This window comes from Ambystoma mexicanum, chromosome 6p, assembly GCF_040938575.1.
Source record: "Ambystoma mexicanum isolate Mex_15411 chromosome 6p, UKY_AmexF1_1, whole genome shotgun sequence".
NCBI classification, from domain to species: Eukaryota; Metazoa; Chordata; class Amphibia; order Caudata; family Ambystomatidae; genus Ambystoma; species Ambystoma mexicanum.
In genome coordinates, this window is record NC_090935.1 from 324,006,713 (window position 1) to 324,026,471 (window position 19,759).

The 19,759-nt window shown below is 48.9% G+C and overlaps 1 protein-coding gene across 3 annotated transcripts in view; it reads left to right on the plus strand.

Annotated features, from left to right (window-relative positions):
* SUB1 (SUB1 regulator of transcription) overlaps positions 1–19,759 on the plus strand; it is a 275,156-nt gene that overhangs the window by 135,843 nt on the left and 119,554 nt on the right. For all 3 annotated transcript variants that reach the window (XM_069627084.1, XM_069627085.1, XM_069627086.1), the window contains exon 3: positions 7,924–8,046. In XM_069627084.1, the coding sequence (XP_069483185.1) occupies positions 7,924–8,046 (123 nt within the window). The remainder of the gene's footprint in view (positions 1–7,923; positions 8,047–19,759) is intronic.

Consider the following 19,759-nt stretch of genomic DNA (forward strand, 5'->3'; position numbering starts at 1 on the left):
CCGGTTTGCTTGAAAGGGAGCCTATTCCGGTGGTAAGAGTGATTGCTTCTGTTGAGCCTTGCCACCTAACATGGTTGTGTAATGTTGTACTGCTTCTTATTTTTTATTCATGAGCATGTGAATCCATGGCAGACCCCGTGCTGGAGAAGGAACAAGTTACTTGCCTGCAACTATTGTTTGCCAGCATAGGTCTGGCATGGATTCACATGCAAACTCTCCCTCCTACCCCTCTGTGACTCTTCTTTGTTATACTCCCACTTTGCATGCTTACCAAATCTGAAGATGGCTGCAAGAGGAGGGGCTTAGGGAGAGGGCAGTCATTGGCTGGGGCAGTATGACCTAGAGTTCAGTGATTGGTTTAGAGGAGAAATACAGTTTGTAAGTGAAAGTGATATTCATATCCATCTATTGAACCAGTTGCAAGTGTGTTCTACTTTGACTCTAACCGTTTTCCCCTCCCAATCTCAATTTTGCACTGGTGAACAAAAAGCAACAAGTTACTTACCTGTAACTATCAGCATGGGTCTGGCATGGATTCACTTGCTCATGAATATCATTTTCACTTACAAACTGTATTTCTCCTCTAAACCAATCACTGAACTCTAGGTCATATTGCCCCAGCCAATGACTGCCCTCTACTTAAGCCCCTCCTCTGGCAGCCATCTTCAGATTTTTACCGCACGTGGGAGTCTGCGTGCTATAGCTCTCGAGCTTCTACTGCGTTTTGTGATTTTTTTTCTAAGAGTTTTGGTCAATTTTTTCGGTCAATAGGGCCTCAAGCTCCATAGATCCACCTTCCTATTACGGACCCGTTTTCGGATTCTTCAGCGCCCCTGAAGGGAAAATTCCATAGTTTCTTCAAGGATTCCAGATGCTTCTTCAAGGCCTACGCCACATGGACTTGTCGGATGAGAAGGAGGATTCGGCACCTATTTTTTCAAGGTTTTCCCTGGCTGCAACCTGTGGAATGTCTTTTCGGACGACTGACATTCCCTGTGCCTTTCCTGCCTGCGCTCTGACCTGACGCACGTGGAGGATGACTGTGCGTCTTTTCAGGAGATGGTACCCTGCATGCTGAACGATCGGCGCCAGCGTCTCAACGAGTGGCTGCAGCAAGGCCTCTGCTCTGGGTGAGTCCCGGCAGCATGCCTCCCCTGCCCAGAAGAAGAAAGTTGAGCGTATTCTAAGACTTTTTAGGGCGCACCTCCCGCGGGGGTCCACCATAATGCTAAGCACTGCGAGTCCACTGCCACTTGGAGCTCCGTTGCGACAGGCTCCGCGGCAGCCAGAGCGAGTACAACATCTCCAGCACCTCCGACCATGAGCCAACGATCAGGATCTTCAGAAGAGGAAGTCGGACCATCCAGGCAAGCTCTTGGAGAACACCCAGACAGGCTCTACAGAGAAGGCCAAGGGAGAGCGGGGCTCAGACCCTCCCTCTAAAGTGAAGGCCTCCAGCTCGACCAAAGGCGTGAAGGCCCAGGTACATCTGACGAAGGCCCAACCTTCCATCGAAGGAGTGGTGGCGTCCCTCGCGAAGACTGCTGAGACGGATCCGCAGGGCATGACTCCGAAGGCCCAAGTATCCCTACCTGCCAGGAGGGTGTCGTCTTTTCAGCCCATCGAAAAGACACCAGAGAAGATACCTATCATTTCACCAAAACAGTCTCTCTTGGTCGCAGAGAAGCGGAGTTGCACGGTAGCCCTCCAGGGCACGGATAGCTCCTCATAGGAGGAGTTTACCAACCTCCAGACCTATCGGGAGGAATGATGCATCGAGAGCAGGCCCTGCGGGAAGGATCCCGACAAGGGCGACGACGAAGGTGATGACAAGGAGACCGACGAGCAACAGGGCGTTGAGGGCTTACAGGACCAGCCTAAGCCACAAACGCTCTCGCCTGCGTCGCCACAGCCACCTCAGCAACCACCTGGGGATATCTCGGACATTCTCACTGCTCTGCATACCCTATGCTTGGAGATCTGGACGAGGATGCCTCTTGCGCTGACGGTCCCACCCACGGCGCTGGGACCATCTGGGGGAACCACCATTCAAGAAGAGTGTTCACCCCCCTCCTCCTTTCCACCCTTTGCCTCCCCCTAGGGGATGAGACGGATCCAGATACGGCGACAACTGGCACGGACGACTGCGGGTTGGGCGATTTTCCGTCTGCGCCTCCCAGATCTTCACCGCCCGACAAGATAGGCTTGTTCCACGCCATGATCTCAAGGGCTTTGGAGCTGTTCCAGCTTGTTCCTGAGGAGAAGGAGGGATTACTTTACCAGCGCCGCAAGGCGAAGAGGATGACTGTCCTTTCAATCCGCTCTTGGATGATATTTTGGATGAGGGGTTCTTCCTCATGAAGAACCCTTCCTCGGTCCCGGCGAAGGGAGACAGTTATGAGAAGAAATACAGGGTGCCAGATTTTGCAAACTCCGCACTCTCTGGTTTCGGCGGTGGCCAAGAAGAAATCTTCGGGCTCCTCCTAGTCGGCGGCCTCCCCCCCCCCCCCCGCGCGGGCATTGAGGGCAAGAAGTTGGATGCCATGGTGCGAAGAGTTAACACATTGGCAGCGACAATCAAGGCTGCAAACGCCTTCGCCATCGTGGCGCGTTACGACAGAGAGCTTTGGTTCATGATCGCCCCCCTCATGGACTTCCTTCCCGACAAGAGGGCGGAGGCATTGGAGATCCTACAGGAAGGCGAGGTGACGTCAGACCACGCCATTAGTGGCCACGGACATCGCTGACGCAGGGTTCCGCCAAATGTGCAACAGCGTTTGCCTTTGTCGGTGGGGCTGGCTACTAATTTCTGCCAGGATGTTCAGTCGAAGGTGTTGGACATGCCCTTCGATGCAGGCAATTTGTTCAGGAAGACTGTGGACGAGTCTCTTTAGGCCATCAAGGCGGACACAGACGGCTTGTGCCTTGGGCACGCTTCAGCAACGATGGCCGTCCTTTCGGACTTCTGCATGAAAATTCCAAGTTTCTTCCAAAGGATTAGGGGGAGGTGCTTATTCCTACCGTCAACCCCCCGTTCGTCGGCCCAGGAGACCTACAGGGGCCCGTGCCAAATCTGGAGGTGGGCGTCATCGCCAAGGCACCCATGGCGGCCCTTAGACGTCAAAACAGGATTGAACCGGCCGTGGAGTCGGGCCCCACCCGTGCATCCCAGTGGGAGGCTGGCTGGCAAACTTGTGGAAGACCATGTCCACCGACCATTGGGTGCTGGATGGTCTCGCCCACGGACACGTCCTAGAGTGCCAACGGAAGTGTCCCCATATACCACCAGTGTAACGGCAGGAAAATCCCGTCTCTCAGCTTCTGCTTGAGGTGCGGGCCATGCTAAAAAGGGTGCGATAGAGCGCGTCCCAAAGAGGCTCCGGGGCTCCAGAGTGTACTCTTGATACTTCCTCGTCAAAAAGACCACCAGCGGTTGGAGGCCCATCCTGGACCTCCGCCATCTGAACAAGTACATCAAGTCTCAAAAGTTTGGGATGGTGACTCTCCAGCACGTGCTAGGACAGCTGGAAGAGGGGATTTTCTATCGTTGCTGTACTTGGAAGATGCCTACTTTCACATCTCCATACACAAGGGCCACCTCAAGTTCCTACGCTCCGTGGTTCGCAGGCAACATTACCAGTTCAAGGCCTTCCCTTCGGATTGAAGTCAGCGCCAAGAGTTTTCACCAGGTGCCGGTGGCGGCGCATCTGCGTCTACGAGGGATCCACGTGTACCCTTACCTGGACGACTTGCTCAAAGGACATTGCTGTCGAACACACAGCGAGGACCGTCCAACTCCTGATGGATCTGGGGTTTTCAGTGAACTATGCATAGTCCTGCTTGAGTCCATCGCAGGACGCACGGTTTCTGGGATCCCGACTCAACAGAGTGTTTTGTCTGCCGTCTCTGTCGGAGGAGAGGATAGCGGCCATCTTGGGCAAGGTACAACGGCTGTTGGCCCTAAAGATCGCAAGGGTGAAGTCCATCAAGTACCTGCTTTGCATGATTTTGTCATGCATATACCTCATTGGGCTGTGCAGGCTGTGGATTCGTCCACTGCAGGAGTTCCTCGATGCCTGTTGGATGCAGGTGTCGGGAAGCTTGTCGGGAAGCTTCGAGGACAAGCTCGCTCTTGAGGAGTTTGTCAAGCGATAGTGGTGGGGAGTGCATGCACATCTGTCCGCAGGCAAGGATTGCCAGAAACCACCTAATCAGGAGACCGTCACGACGGATGCCTCCCTGGAAGGACGGGGAGTGCACACCGGAAGTCTTCATGCAAGAGGCCTGTGGCTACCGGAGGAGAAGGCGTTGCACATCGTGTTGGAGCTGCGGGCAGTGTTTTGGGCCCTCAAGTCCTTCCATCCCTAAAGGGCAAGGTGGTACAGGTCTTCATGGACAACACCACAACAATATTCTGCATCAGGAACCATGGGGGAACCTGATCCCTGGCGCTCTCCAAAGAGGCACAGGACCTTTGGCACTGGTCCGTAGCCCAGGGGATGTTCCTCATCCCGTTGCATCTGGCAGGAGTGAAGAACACTGTCGCCGACTCTCTCAGCAGGGAGCTGCGCTCTTGCCACGAGTGGGAACTTCGTCAGGACCAAGTGGATCGCCTGAATGAATGGGCATTCCCCAGATCTATCCGTTTGCAATAGCGATAAACACCAAGTGCCGGAGGTTCGCCAGCAGGTTTCCCCAGCCGGGGATTATGGGGGATGCATTTTTCCCCTGGGGCGGCCTGTTTCTGTATGCATTCCCTCCGTTACCAATGCTTCTTCGACTATTCCATCAACTCAGACGGTCCCGGTGCAGGATAATCCTCGTTGCACCGGCATGGCCGAGACCGATATGGTACCCGGACCTTCTGGACATGTCAGCGTCCCCTCCAGTCAAGCTTCTGGCAGTCGCAGATCTTCTCGCCAGGGAAGGAGGCACGATTCTGCACCACAACCCAGGATCGCTGAGCCTGAAGGCCTGGCTCCTGCAGCACTAGAGTTTGGGGGCTATGATCTCCCAGCGGATTGTAAGGAGGTGCTTGCCAAGGCCAGAGCTTAATCTACTCTCAAATGCTACGGGCACAAGGTGAGGCTCACACATTGGTGCTGTACTCGGAAGATCAACCCTCTACGAGTCACTGCTACGCAGTTGCTTCCCCATTTGTTGTCGTTGGCCATGGCAGGACTGGCCCATGCTTCCATTAAAGTTCATCTGGCGGCCATCTCCCGCTACACCAGATCTGCTGAACTATCATCCTTATGGTCGCTTCGATTAGTCAAGGAGTTCGTCAAAGGACTATTACGCTTGTTCCCGCCGGTGACGGCCCCGGCGTGGGCACTCCATGTGGTGCTGACTAGGGTCATGTGTCCCCCGTTCAAGCCTATGCATTCGGCTCCACAGAAATGTTTGTTGTGGAAAACCGCTTTTCTTGTGGCCATCACCTCCATGCGACGAGTGGGAGAGATCCAGGCCCTCTCTTGTAAGCCACCTTATTTGACATTCCACAAGACGAGGGTAGTGCTACGGACGCACCCCTCTTTCATGCCCAAGATGCTGTCGGACTTTCATCTAAACAAGCCCTTGGTGTTACTTGTATTCTTCCCAACGCCTTCGTCGCCAGCTCAGAGGACTTTGCACTCGCTGGATGTGGCAAAAGCGCTGAAGTTCTATGTGGACCGCACAAAGTTTCCGGAAGACGTCGCAACGTTTTGTGAACTTTGGCCCTGTGAACCATGGGAAGGCCCTATCCAATGCTTCCATTTCCAGGTGGCTCTCCGGCTGCATCACCCATTGTCACCAGTTGGCAAACTGACTGTTGCCTGGCCATCCGAGAGCCCATTCGACCAGAGCGATCGCTGCAACTACGGCGTTCCTGTCTAGTGTGCCTCTGCAGGGCTGCTACATGGAGGTCGACGCACAACTTCAACTTTCTTAGGCTCCATGACCCACCAGCTCACCCCAGGTTAATGGTTCCAGTAAAATTAGGACACCCAATATTATAGCAACACCGTAGGAACACATTCATAATGACTTCTAACGAGACATGATAACTTGGACAGCTCGTCCCTTGCCCTGAGGCCCAACCTCGCGACCTATGATACCCGGTCAACAGGACGATGGTAACCATGTATTGATGTATCACCAAAAGACCCCACTCTATGTGCATTCCTCCTGTGTTGCATTAACCTGTAGAATAACCTATTGGAAGATTTACCGGGGAAGATAATATTGCAATATTGAATGAATGCGGTGTGCGTGGCCTTAGGGCAGAAAGCCAAGAAAGACGTTCATCACTGACACTGGTCACGGCTGGCACAACAACACCGCCCGGATGAGCCCAGCTTGACCTCCCCGGCCCGGCCTGGCCCACGTGGGTAACCAGTGACGTCCACCAACCACGGCAAACCACATCACAGCTGCACCTATAGTTAGTCGTCGCCACCCGATCCCCATGAACTTGTGCCCCCTATAGTGTGTAGGTTCTTATGACGCATTTTGTAACTATATATGCCTCTTTGCTATTGTCAGACAGAGCGCTCTCGGAGTTTGCAGTCTCCTTCGCATGCCCTATTCTGACTTATATAAACTCCCATTAAGCTCACCCGCACTTTGTCTTAGCCTTATTCCCATCTTGGGAGAGTCCATTATTGTCTCTCACTGTGGGGAGGATCGTGCTATCTGGGGACGCTCGCCATCACTGGAGAAGGAACAAGTTATTTACCTGTAACAGTTGTTCTCCAGCATGGGTCTGGCATGGATTCACATGCGAACCCTCCCACTCACCTTTTTGTTGCTCTTCTCTTGGTCCTACTGCCACTTTGCGTGCTACCAAATCTAAAGATGGCTGCCAGAGGGGCTTAGGTAGAGAGCAGTCTTGGCTGGGGGCAGTATGACCCAGAGACCAGTGATTAGTTGTTAGGCGAAAGACCGTTCAGAAGTGAAACAGATTTTTTCTTTACCGAGGATTCCCAGCCTGACTGGGAATATTCATGAGCGTGTGAATCCATGCCAAACCCATGCTGGAGAACAGTTATAGGTAAATAACTTGTTCCTTACTTGGCCTTTGGTAGAGGAACTTGGGCTGTCCATAAGTGGCAAAACACACACTCTCACTCTCTCTCACTCTACCTGCGGAGTGCAGTGTTGGGCGGCAGGAGGGGCAGGGGAGATGTCTCTGCTGGGATAGGGGTTGCAGCACAATGTATGCTCTCAATCTGGGTGCACTCTTGCACCTAACTGCATAGTGGGGATAGGAAATGTGTTGCTTCTAACTAACTACACTAAAAACTCAACTTTCAATATAATCACCCGCAACCTCTGAACTGAACACAGCCATACCTCTACTGCACAACAAACCGCACTCAAAACAAAACCATGCACAATCCTACTGCAACACCAGATGACGGCTACCAACTGCAAATGCACCAAAGCTCAGTGCCCAGTTTTTCCGTACAGAAGCTGCCAACAGCACAACACATCAAAGCTCGTGCTTCCCTCCCTCTCAGTCCCACTAACAACTCCCCACCCCCTTCATTACAGACCTGCCCGAGTGCCAAGAGATCACGCTAGTGGCAACAGTGCATGGCACAAGACCCATAACATAACTGATGAGCACCTTTTAGTTTCTTTAGATAGGTAGAGTGTTCCCTCCAGTAATAGGGAAAGTTAGACCTTCTACTTGGAAGTTTCGTTAAATAATTTGAATCGTGTCTTCCGATTGTCCACCTCCTTCTTCCGACCTGCCACAATGTACAAGTTAGAAATTCCTTTTTTCTCCTTATTGCTCTCTATATAAAAAGATTAGCTGCTAAGCAGCAAAACAAAAAAAAATTATATCAAATTGTAAAAAAGTTAGATTGCTTTTAGCTGAATGGTCAATTCTTGGAGATTGCTGCTTTTTGCCTGATTATCCTTTTTAAATTTTAGGCAAAGAAAAAAAAGCAAGCACCTCCAGAGAAGCCTGCAAAGAAACAGAAGACCGGGGAAAGCTCTAAAGGATCCTCTGCTTCCTCAAAACAAAGCAACAAAGCAGAAGATAATATGTTCCAGGTAAAGCTGGGGAAGGTGGGACAGCACATTTTTGTATAAGAATACGAACAGCTGAGCTTTGCAAATCGCTAGGATTTAAATATAGAAGGGGCGCTTAGGTATATTATAGTTGATCGTCAAAGCTTCTAGTTTTACATGCACCGTGCATCGACAACCGGCTCTGCTTTGATATTGATTGCAGCGGATGTCATAAATCCTTGTTTAGGTAATTATCCAGCAAATGGTGCATTGTATTTAGTCAGATTCAGCTTTTGTTGACCATTCTTCCGGTCCAGTTAAGGCTGTTGATATTTTATTTCTATTGCGCTCCTACACAAGTGTTTCAGAGCACGACAAGGCAAGGGAGGGGGACAGGGGAGAACAAAACAGCGATCTTACTCGGCCCAGTGACATTGAGAACGCGCGAGTGCATGGGAGAGGGAGGGGAAAAATGCATGTAAGGGGGGGAGAAGTGGAAAGAGCGAAGCAGAGGAGCAATGGATAAATAATAAATAAATAATAAAAGCAACTAACAGTGGTAGTGCAGCTAGCAATTTGCAAGTGCTAGGTTTAATGCAGCAGACAGGGTAGGTCTGATAAGTGCAGGAATAAAAAGGGGGTGCTGTATGGGTACAGAAACAGACCCCAGTGCAAGGGGTGGCCCGGAGGCAGTGCGGGAGGGCGGCGGGGTATGATATGATATGATATGATCGTTTATTTATATAGCACCTATACACAATGTGTTTCAAAACGCTTCAAGGCAAGGGAGGGAATAAGGGAAAATACAACCACATTCTTACAGGCCATGAACACTAAGGATGTGAAATTAACTATCGTACTCGGCCTGACGACATTTCAGATAGTGCAAGAGCTAAGACATAGATAAGGAAGGGAGGGGGAGAGTGGGAAGGAAATGGAAACAGACAGGCGACTACCGTACTAGGCCTGACAACATTTCTGGTAGAGCCGGAGAAAAAGGAAAGGTGAGGGAGAGGGGTGCAGAAAGGGAGGGGTGAAACAAAACAAGCAACTATTATAATAGGCCTGACGACATTTCAGATAGTGCTGGAGGGGTGGTGGGGAGGAAAAAAACAGTAATGGGAGGGTGGAGGAAACAGACGAGGTTGCTATCATATTGGGTCCAGGGACAATTCTGATAGAGTAAGTGCATAGAAGAAAGTAAGGGGAGGAGATAGGAAAATAGAGAAGGGAATGGAGGAGAGAAAGGGGAGTAAGCAGTCAAAAAGAGTGGAGAAGCAAGAGTGGAGAGCGAATACAATTGCAGAAGTCAGTAGTACCACACAATGTTGCAAGCCAGGATACAAGATGAAAATGGGAACAGCATGATTCAGGGCCAACATGAGTACAAGACACAAAGGAAGTCCAGCATGAGAGTTGAGAAAGAGTGACGCACCGTGAATGAATGAAGTCCATAAAAGTCAAATCCAGCATTGGCCACAAGACAGTGATGGTGAAGGAAGGCACCAGGTGGGCGTGGCTTGCTAAGTGGTGAAAAAGAGCGGCAGGCAGCAAGGCACCAGGTGGGCGGGGCTTAGGCCAGGTGACCTAGATCCACTTGCACCTGCTCCCCATCTCGAAAGGAAAAGAAGCTGGAGGGCTCCTTAAGTAAGGAAACAGGTACCTGGGCCCAGACGACAGAGGGTGGCCTGGTGCACGGTGCCAAGAGAGAACAGATCAGCAGGGGAGAGGGGGAGCAAAGGCAGAAGAAGAGGAAGGTCTTGAGGTGCTTCCAGAACCAGAGATGGTTCTCAAGTTTTAGAGTGGCAGGGAGGCTGTTCCAGAGGGAGGCCCCAACCGAAGACAGAGATCTACCCCCAGCTCGTTTCTTTGAAAAACGACTGACCCTGAGGGAGTTAGAGGAGCAAAGAGTTCGAGAGGGGAGGTATTTGGGGGGGGGGGGATAGCTGAAGGTATTTTGGACTCAGGCCCCAGAATGCCTTTTGGACAATGCAGAGGGTTTTGAATTTAATCCCTGCATCTACTGGGAACCAATGGAGAGATTTCAGAGCTGGAGAGATGCGATCCCAGGGCTTGAGGACAAGGACAAGTCTTGCAGTCCAGTTCTGGATTAGTTGCAGAGGGCGGAGAGCAGAGGCAGGAAGATTTAGAAAGATGCTGTTACAATGGTCCAACAAAGAGAAAACCAGAGCTTTGGAATCCAATGAGCTTCTGCGGGAAGGTGAGGAAAGGCAGAGTACCTCTGAAGAGGTACAGTAGGAAAATTGACTTTTTAGAGACCTCAGAGATGTGGGCGGAGAAGGAAAGGGTGGAGTCAAAGATGACCCCGAGGTTCTTAGCCTCGCAGGTGGGGGTAGGGGGAGGGCCAAGGGAGGCCAGCCAGAGAGTGAGGGGAAAGGATGGTGAAGGTGTGCCGATGAGGAGGATCTCAGTCTTGCTGGCTTTCAGACAAAGATCATTGGCGGCACACCAATCTTGAATGGCAGTTAGGCAATCGGAGATGGGAGAGGAGGTGGCAGAGGGCAGCCTGAATATGAGTTGTCAGCGTAGTACTGGAAATCTGAGCAGAAAGTGGCAATGCAGTGGGTGGGAGTTGCCAGGTACTGGTTGAAAAGCCAGGTCGAGAGGTTCGCCCCCTGGCGAACACCACAGGTAGAGAGGAAGATGGATGAAAGGAACGACCCAAGTTGGACCTGGGAGGGTCGATCTGAGAGGAAACGATCTGTTGCATCATGAATTCTGGAACGAGGTAAAATGAGGGAAAGAAATGGATATCTGTTCTCTTCCCTTTGTATTTGTTAGGTTATATGCATCCCAAAATAGTTACACATTTTGATGCCTTAAAGGATATTGTATTGGCTACTGTTGAGTGATTTGACTTGTTGCAAGGAAGAAATGGTGTGCTGTGTGGATGTGAAGAACTAATTGGGTGCAGGGTAGTGACTTACGGCTGACTATTTGCTTTCAACCTGACACTTTCATCCCACTGAGTTTTGCTCCTGCAATCTATTTTCCTGGTCGTCAAAACAGTTACTTTTGCAAGCTTGTACTGTACAAATCACAATGAAGAGTCTCTAAAAGCCTCTTTAAGGACTAGTGAGCAAATGCCAAAGGGTGTAGAAGACCTGACTTTTTTGATTTTCATTAATAAAATGATGCAGGTGATTCCATCTCAGAAAGGGTAATCTAACCTGATTCCCCATTCGTAAGCTCCATGTTACAAGCATAGTGTACACCTGTGCCCAATCAGTTTAATTTGCAGGGCCTGCTCCCAAGTGGCACAAAGCAAGTTCAGGTTACAGGTGCCCTCTTATTTACTGCAGTGACAGCCAAGTCCCTGCAGCACAGAGGCTGCATTTAAGATATGCATCCCTGTTCCAAAAATGACATAACTTGGAGTTGCTATCCTGGTGGCACCTTAAACTGTGAATATAAACCATACCAGAGTTTGAGGTATTGTGGCTGGCATCTCTTACTTATATTTCTGAGCCTTGTGGATCTTCTTTGAATCTCATGCTTTGCATAGGCCGACTTCTAGTGGTTGGTGCGGAGTACTGCATGACTTGTTTTCGAAGTTCGAAAATTTACTTGACAGGGCGTGGCTGTAATACTATCCCTAGTGTGGCATGTACTGTACCCATAGTCCACGCGTTGAGGTACTCGGATTGTTTTTTCCCCGCCATTATAGCTGATTGCTTTGTGGAGTTCCTAGATTTATCGCTAGACATGTATCGTATATTCATTTTTGAGGCTTGTGGAATCTGCTTAGATCACGTGTGTCGACAAGGCGTGCCAGTAATACTATCCCTAGTGTGATGTCTACTGTACCCATGGGGCTTCACACGTAAAGGTCCCTCATAGTTTTTTTCCGTCGTCCTAATCGGACGCGTAGCGCAGAGTTCCTTCTTGGCTGTCGCCATTATTTAGGAAAAGTTTTACTATATTTCTTTCTGTCCTTTTTGATAATCCGTCTAGTGCGAGATCTTCGGCGACTGCTTAGAGGACAAATTACCATTGTCGAGGACTACAACAGCCAGTCTCGACAATCCTTTGTCATGGCTTCGGAAGGCCTCAACAGGCCTTGCCCTCAAAGTACGGAGAGTGGGGGGAAATTCATACTTTAGTCGCGTTAAGAGAATGCTTATTCCCCTTGACTTCCACATATTTCGCCAGGCTGCCACCCCCATATATAATGGAAAAAACACCTTTTAAGTTTTGCCCTTCATGTAATAGAAAATTCCCCTAGAAAGACTTGCCCCGGGTGTGCAATCTGTCTCCCCAGGGATCAAGCTTGAGGCACAGTGCAAGTCGTTCAAACTGTTCAGGCCTAAAACACTCAAGGGACGCAAAATCAAACGCTAGGCCCACCACGCCATGCAGGCCGAGGCCGACGTGGATCTCAAGGGAGCCTCCAGCGACTGCAGCATCGACGTCAACAGTGATGCTGAGGGCAATCTGGATCCATGCGTGCGAGCCCCTGACCCCTGACCCCAACAGGCAAGCCGGCGGTTCAGCTTCGGAGACCACAAAAAGCACACCTCACGTGGCCAAAAGTCGACCACACCGCTGTCCGAAAGGCCACACACGGTCGAAAGGGCAATCTGAAATGTCCCTGTCCTTGGCTATCAGTCGTGATAACCACATGACAGGCCCCCGAAACAGGCGGTAAAGTCAGTTTTGAATACCTTGTCTGCACCCTTGCAATCCTCTGGTGCCGACGACTGGGCGTCGAAAGACACGTTGACTTCCTCCAAGAAAGGCACACAGAGCTTGAAAATTAGTGCGTAAATAAAAGAAAACATGCCAGATACCAGGGCCATACTTCAAAGGACCATAGGTCTTCGATGCCACAAGGGGAAACAGCTCAAGCTACAGAACGCAGGATTTTCAGTACAACGGAGGGCACTCTGTCAGAGGCTATGCACCATTACCTCGGAGCCACCACCTTCACTGACTACTACTCCTGGCCCCTCTGCTCTGCCAAGCTCCTCTCAATGGGCAACAAAGCAATTTGATAAGGTTATGAGGCAGATGTCCTGTTTTATTTTCTTTGACCACCCTGAGGTCTTGCAAAACCTTCAGGGAACACCACAATCTACTCAGAGCGGGGCAGCAGCCACCCTGTCTACCGCCAGCAAAGCCTGCCTAGACTCCATGCAGGCTTCCACCACACATCAGGACCTAGGGCAGGGAACTTGGTATTATACCAGGCAAGACCCTCAGGACCCTGCCACTTATACAGGCACTGACCACCAAGGGGACATGGTGCACATGGACCAGTATTACAATGACTATGATGAGGACATTTACGTCATCCAGTCACCAGATCGCACAGACCCCCCACCGGTGGCAGACTTACCGGTAGATAACCAATTACAATATAATTACCTGCTCCTGAAGGCTGCAGAGCACTTAGAGATAGACGCACACGAAACCCAGGTCGACAATCAGCAACTCGGTCTATCACCCTGTTGCAATCAGTGCAGACATTCATCCAACCCTCTCTGCTTACACCAAATTTAACGCAGACAGTCAACCTGCGCATCATGATGTTCAGACTGGCCCCCACAGACACCTTATTCTTTAGGGGGCAGTTAAAACCTGACTCTTTAGTGGTGATGACAGCAAGAAAAAGAGCGGGAACCCCTCTGACCTCTTCTGAAGCCCCTCCTGATAAGTAGAGTAAGAAAATGTACACCTTTGGATGAAAGGTGTCCTCGTTAGCAGTTTAGCAAACTAGAATTGCTAGTAACACAACACTATTAGCCAGTTATAACTGTCACAAATGGGAGAAGATCGCTGAACCAATTGATCGGTCCCAGAACCCCTCAAAATATAGCTGTCGCTCACCATCGCAGAGGGGAAACAAGTAGCCAACTGCATCCTCAAACAACTTGGATGCAACGGACAATGCATGAAGAATCGTGGCAGAAGACACATTGATTAAACACCACACGTGGCTATGATAATCTTGAAGCTTGAAGCGCAGGCAACCCTCCTTAACATGCCCATTGAACCCAATGCTTTGTTTGGAAAAGCAGTGGAGGACGCTCTAAAAATCGCAAAAGGGGAATATGACCACCTCAAATTTTTATGACAGCTCACTAACAAACCATTTGGACAAAGAGGAGGTTATAATTCGCCGTTTTAGAGGTCCAAACTCTCAACGGGCATCAAATTATAATCAAGGTGGCCAAAGCTCATCCTGGGGTTCGTCACAGGGACAATCCTCAATCGGGGTTTCAAAGAGGCCGAAGAATATCTCGAAGTAGGGGCAGATCCTCCTCCTCTAGAGGGGGCTCAACACCCCTCTCCCCCAAACAATGACCACCTGCTACATGTTCCTTCTCATGTCACTCCAGTAGGAGGCTGTATTTCACACTTTACCCACGCATGGGAGGTGAATCACTTCGGACAAGGGGGTATTTTCCACTGTGATGGTTATTATATAGAGCTGATCCAACAACCATCCAACCCCCTGCCAAGACAAAAGCACACCACCCAGGAAGAACAACATATCCTGTTGGAAGAGGTGAAGGTGCTGCTTCTAAAGGACGCCATAGAAATCGTTCCGGCAAACCAGGTAAACAATGGTATTTATTCAATGTACTTCCTTGTGCCAAAGAAAGACCTAACAATACGCCTTGTCCTAGACCTTTGTCAAGCGACAAAGTGTCTGCATGACAACGCTACAGAAGGTAATCCCACTACTGAAGCATGGGGACTACATGGCAACCTTGGATATGAAAGATGCATACATTCATATTTCAGTCGTCCAAGCGCACAGAAGGTTCTTGTGTTTCAAAATAGCAAACCAACACTACCAGCTCAAGGTACTACCCTTCGGCATAGCCTCCACTCCAAGGGTATTTACCAAGGTACTAGCGGTAGTGGCCTACGCATGGAATCAAAAAACCCACAGAACAATCAATCTCTTGTTCAAATTGGGATTCTCAACCAACGAGAAGAAATAGTCTTGTTCCAAATAAAACAAAATGGTTCTTAGGAGCTATGTAAGGGTGTCCTTAATTATGCTCACAACAGCATGAAAACACCCCTCTAGGGGAAATGAGGCCAAATCTCTATCTTGTAAGGATGACAAGTTTAATGTTACAAAGATGAGGATGGTAGCAAAGAACTCTGAAACGGTCTTCTCCTGTTCCTTTCTCCTGCTACAGTAGTCCGAGGCAGGAGTTTATATAGCCTGGTCTTGCTTTAGTGGCATCATTGAAAAAAGGCTATGGCTTCATCCCAATCCATCCTGCTTCCATACAAGGGATGCTCCAATTCCTTCCTTTATTGTCAGCAGTTTTTGTCAGAACATACTGCTCTACATTTTGCTACCTTACATAGAAACACACTGTAGCTCTGCAGACTTTTACAAACTTTGAGGCCTAGCCCCAGGAAAACCTAAACATTTATAAACCATTTTCATTCATTCTATCCATATTCCACTCATTTTACTCATGTTATCTAAATCGTGTAGGTTCCCCCTCCACCCTTAATACTCATCTGCCCCATTTCTGCATTTTGTGCACCGAACATGTAAATCCCATTTTAGCCTGCATGGGCCCTTTGACATACAGTAGACAGCTGGTGAGTGAATTCGTGCTGCCAGTGCTAGCGAACACCACAGAAGCCTGTAGTTCATTTTTAGCACAAGCTGCATTCTTTCCAGGAAAGGAGGGGGAGTTTGCCTTTTTTACCATACTTAGATTTTGTTTATATTTTTATTTTATTTGTTCAAGAGAACTTTACAAAGAAAAAGTTGAGAAAAAATTTAAATCATAGTGACTACACAGGGTGGGACCCTCACGGTGTTAACATTTTCATAGTATGCAAGAATTTTTATAGTTGCTAGGAGCCAGGAAGTGCGGTCTCCTCCAATCAGTCTTGGCCACTAGGTGTCATCATCCCACCCTTGATCGTCTGCGATTAGATGATTCACGTAAGCCACTCTCAGGTTGGAATTTGTCGGGCATACCAGAAGCAGATGTCTGATAGTTTCGGTCTCCGAGTTACACAAACAACAGGAACTTGTATCCGATAGACCTCTGATGTTCCGAATTTCATTTGTCTCTAGCAGGTTCAGCCTAATCCTTAGGAGAGATTTTCGGGCCCCCTGCTAGGAAATTTTTGAAGGTACTTCATCGGCTCGTTGAGTTTGCAGAACGAGGGCGGAAGATGAAGGGGGAGTTTGCTGTTTGCTGCTGACTCTTGGGTTTGGATCCAATCTAGATCTTTCAATTTCTGGTAGACTCTTGTAGGGTTTGCGCGAAGTTTGGTTTCCGAGCACACAACCGACTTGAGTTGGGCCCTGTTAAATTCCTTCCAGGATCTCAACATTTTCACCTTTCCGGAATGGAGATCTTTATTTAGCAATCCATAGATATGATCACTGTCGTCCATGATACACTTCCTGTATAGCCTGAGGGCATTGATGTTTACCGTTGCTTTTAATGACAGCAGGCCCAGCTCACGACGAATTGCAGCAATAGGTGTGGATTTTGGGAGTGGAAGGGCCGATTTCCAAAACTGGCTTTCTAATTTCTGCCATGTGTTGGGAGGAATCGACGGCATAGCTTCAGCACCGTAGGTGATAGAAGGGACCACTTTTTTCCTGTAGAATTCTATCACTGGGATACATGAGATACATGAGAATTTTCCAAATTTGAAGTCTATTGCTTTCCCTTGCGAGGCCAGCTTCCTAATTTTGATCTGAAGGGAAGCCTGCATAGAATTCTCATGTTTCGAGCTGTCTATCGAAACTTCCAGGTATTTATATTCGGTGACCCTCTCAATCTCATTTCCCTCAAGAGACCATTTGAATTGGTCGTTGCTTCTTTTTTTTCCAGCTGCCATTATCAAGATTTTGGTTTTCTCTTTGTTTAGTTTTAAGTTGTTTTCTTCGGTGTAAATGAGTAGGTTGAATAACTGCCTCTGGAGGCCAATCTGAGTCTGATCCATTAGGATTAAGTCGTCTGCATACAAAAGGTGACTTATTTTTGTATTTGCGATTGATGGAGGAAAAGTACGCGCCAAATCTTCTGTGGCCCCAATATAGGCCAGGAACAGTGCTGGTGCCATGGGGCAGCCTTGTTTTACCTCCCGTCCAGTCTGGATTTCACCTGATAGGGTTCGTCTGTCACAAAGGGGAAACCTAAGGGTGGTGTCCGAGTGTAGGGCTTTGATTGGCTGCAGGATCTCCTGAGGGCAGCTCCACCCTTCCAATTTTTGCCACAGACGTTGCCGGTCGACTAGGTCAAAGGCCTGGGAGAGATCGATGAAAGCAATGAAAATTCGAGGTTTGCCCTCCCAGACCATGCTTTTCAGGGTGCTGATGGTTAAGATGTTTGCTGCCGTGCCCATCTTTTTTTTTTTTTTTTTTAGCCTATCTGGAACTTGTCGTTGCACGGGGCCTACTCTGCCCAAGATTGGAATTGTTTCAATAACAGACTCCCATAGACTTTACCGATACAGTCCAGAAGAGCTATAGGGCGGTAGTTTAGTGGCTCTGTAATGTCACCCTTCTTGTAGATCGGGACAATGATGGATTTTGTCCATGAGTGCGGCAGGGATTTCTGCTCCGCACATTTCTTGAAGATGGATGCGATCATCGGTGCCCATTCAGCTTGGTTTGCTTTCAGACCTATGTTGGAGTTTCCATCGGGGCCTGCTGCTCTGGAGGTCTTCAATTTTTTAATGTGGGCTCCGATTTCAACTTGATCGTCTAGTTTCACCCAATCCGAGTCTGACAGGTTTGATCCAGTTTGGGCAATTGTTTCAGGAGCTTGGAAGACAGAAGTGAAGTGGGATATCCATTTATGCTCAGCCATGGCGTTTATGGTAGAGTTGTTAAATGAGGGCCCCGAAGATTTCAGTAGTGACCAGAACTCTCTTGCTTTGTTTCCACAAATAGCCTTTAGCATTGCTTCCGCATCTTGCTGGTAGATTTGGAATCAGTGATGTTTTACCCAGTTTTTATAGGTTGATATTGCCCGTTTTAGTTGATCTTTATTTTGCGGTAGGTTTCCCAGCTGCCTTTTCAGCCTGCGGAGTTCATGTCTTTTTGCTACCAGTGTAGCGTCAAAGGTGTGTCTTGGTTGGATAAACGTGGAAGCCGACTGTTTTGCTTTCACCCGATGTTGGACCAGTAAAGGAACATAGTCTAGGATTTAATTCCCATCGACGCTCCCCTTGCAAGCGTATTTAGCCCGCAGGGTGTTGACTGCAAGCGCTGTCAAGTTCAGTCGATTTCCACGAGGATTCGATTCCACTCCCAGGACATAGGGGCTAGGCTGTGTGAAGTGGTTAACCATTGACATTGTGAGCTGATTGTGGTCGCTGGCTGTTGTTTTGCGTACTTCAAAGTTTTTCACCCTGCCCAGGAGTTGTCTAGATATGTAGAGGTAGTCGATGGTAGCCTGGAGGGCTCCTTGTTCCAAAGTTGGGAAGCAATGAGCGTTTGGGAAGACCGAGTTCAAGTTTTCCAAGTTTCTTGATGACATTAAGGACGACCACAGGTTTCCTCTTTTCGCTGCTGGAGTCGTATGTTTTGTCCGACTTTGCGAGGCCGTCGCGCCATTTGACATTCAAGTCTCCACAGATTATGATGGAGAGGGACCTAGTATGAGACTTGAATTTCATCGATCAGATTTTCCATCAAGGTTAGGTAGGTCTGTTGGTTTATGGCTGCTGGATTCCAGTAGGTGTTGACAATAGCAATTTGGAATGGTCTAGAATGTGGTTTTTCAACCCAATCAAGTAGAACTGCCAGGATTGAGAGGTTTGCTTGAAGTGTAGCCTTATATTTCAGGTCGATGCCCTGCCGACATGCCGTGAATGCTGGTGCCAGAATGGTGTCGTAGCCGTCCATTGCCTGTGTTTGTACCAGCCAAGTCTTTTGGCAAATTATGTCGAATGAAGCTAGATTTGCGTTGCCTCTCGTTGTGAGGTGAAGATGACCTCGGGTGTTCCATGAGCAGAACTGAAGTGTAGTGAGATGGTGGTCGACCGTCGGACAATCCAAAGGTCCTTCGAGCCGACCTGCGGGTACTATTTGTTCAATTGCGACAGCACCATGGGAAGCCTAAGATTTTTACAAAAGCATAGGATTTACATATGTATCCAGCTAATAGTTAATTGTGCCTTATATTTAAACAATAACTGCCTTCTTCAGTGTCTTCCCATGTCTGTGTATGTGATTAAATCTGCATGAGCGAACCTTCCTAGTGCCTATAGCGCCTAAGAGTTCTTGCCTAATTCTAAAGGTCTTGTGGGTACAGGAAGACCCTAGTTCCTTCCTAACAGCTGTCATAAAAACAGAACAGGGTCTAGTCTTTCCATCAAATGAGTGCAAAACATACTTCTGCAAATACCTCTGTATCTTGCCAGTCGCCAAATAACCGTACGCAAACAATGCGCTTGCTATAGATGATGGCATCATGTATTTACTTGGTACCACATGCACGACTGCGCATGCGCCTATTGCAAGATTGGTTATGGAAACAGTGGTCTCCGGCAAGTGGTCAGTGGGATGAACTAGTGGTAGTTTCGCTAACCCTAGTACAAGCTCTACGCTGGTGGACAAAGTAGAACATGTTAAAGGGGAACCCTTTTCACGATCCTTCAGTGCAAGCAGTTGTCACTACAGACTCATCGCTCACTGGGTGGGGAGCACATTATCTTCACCACACAGCACATGGCCTGTGGACGCAGATCACATCACAGAACCACATAAATCTTCTGGAACTAC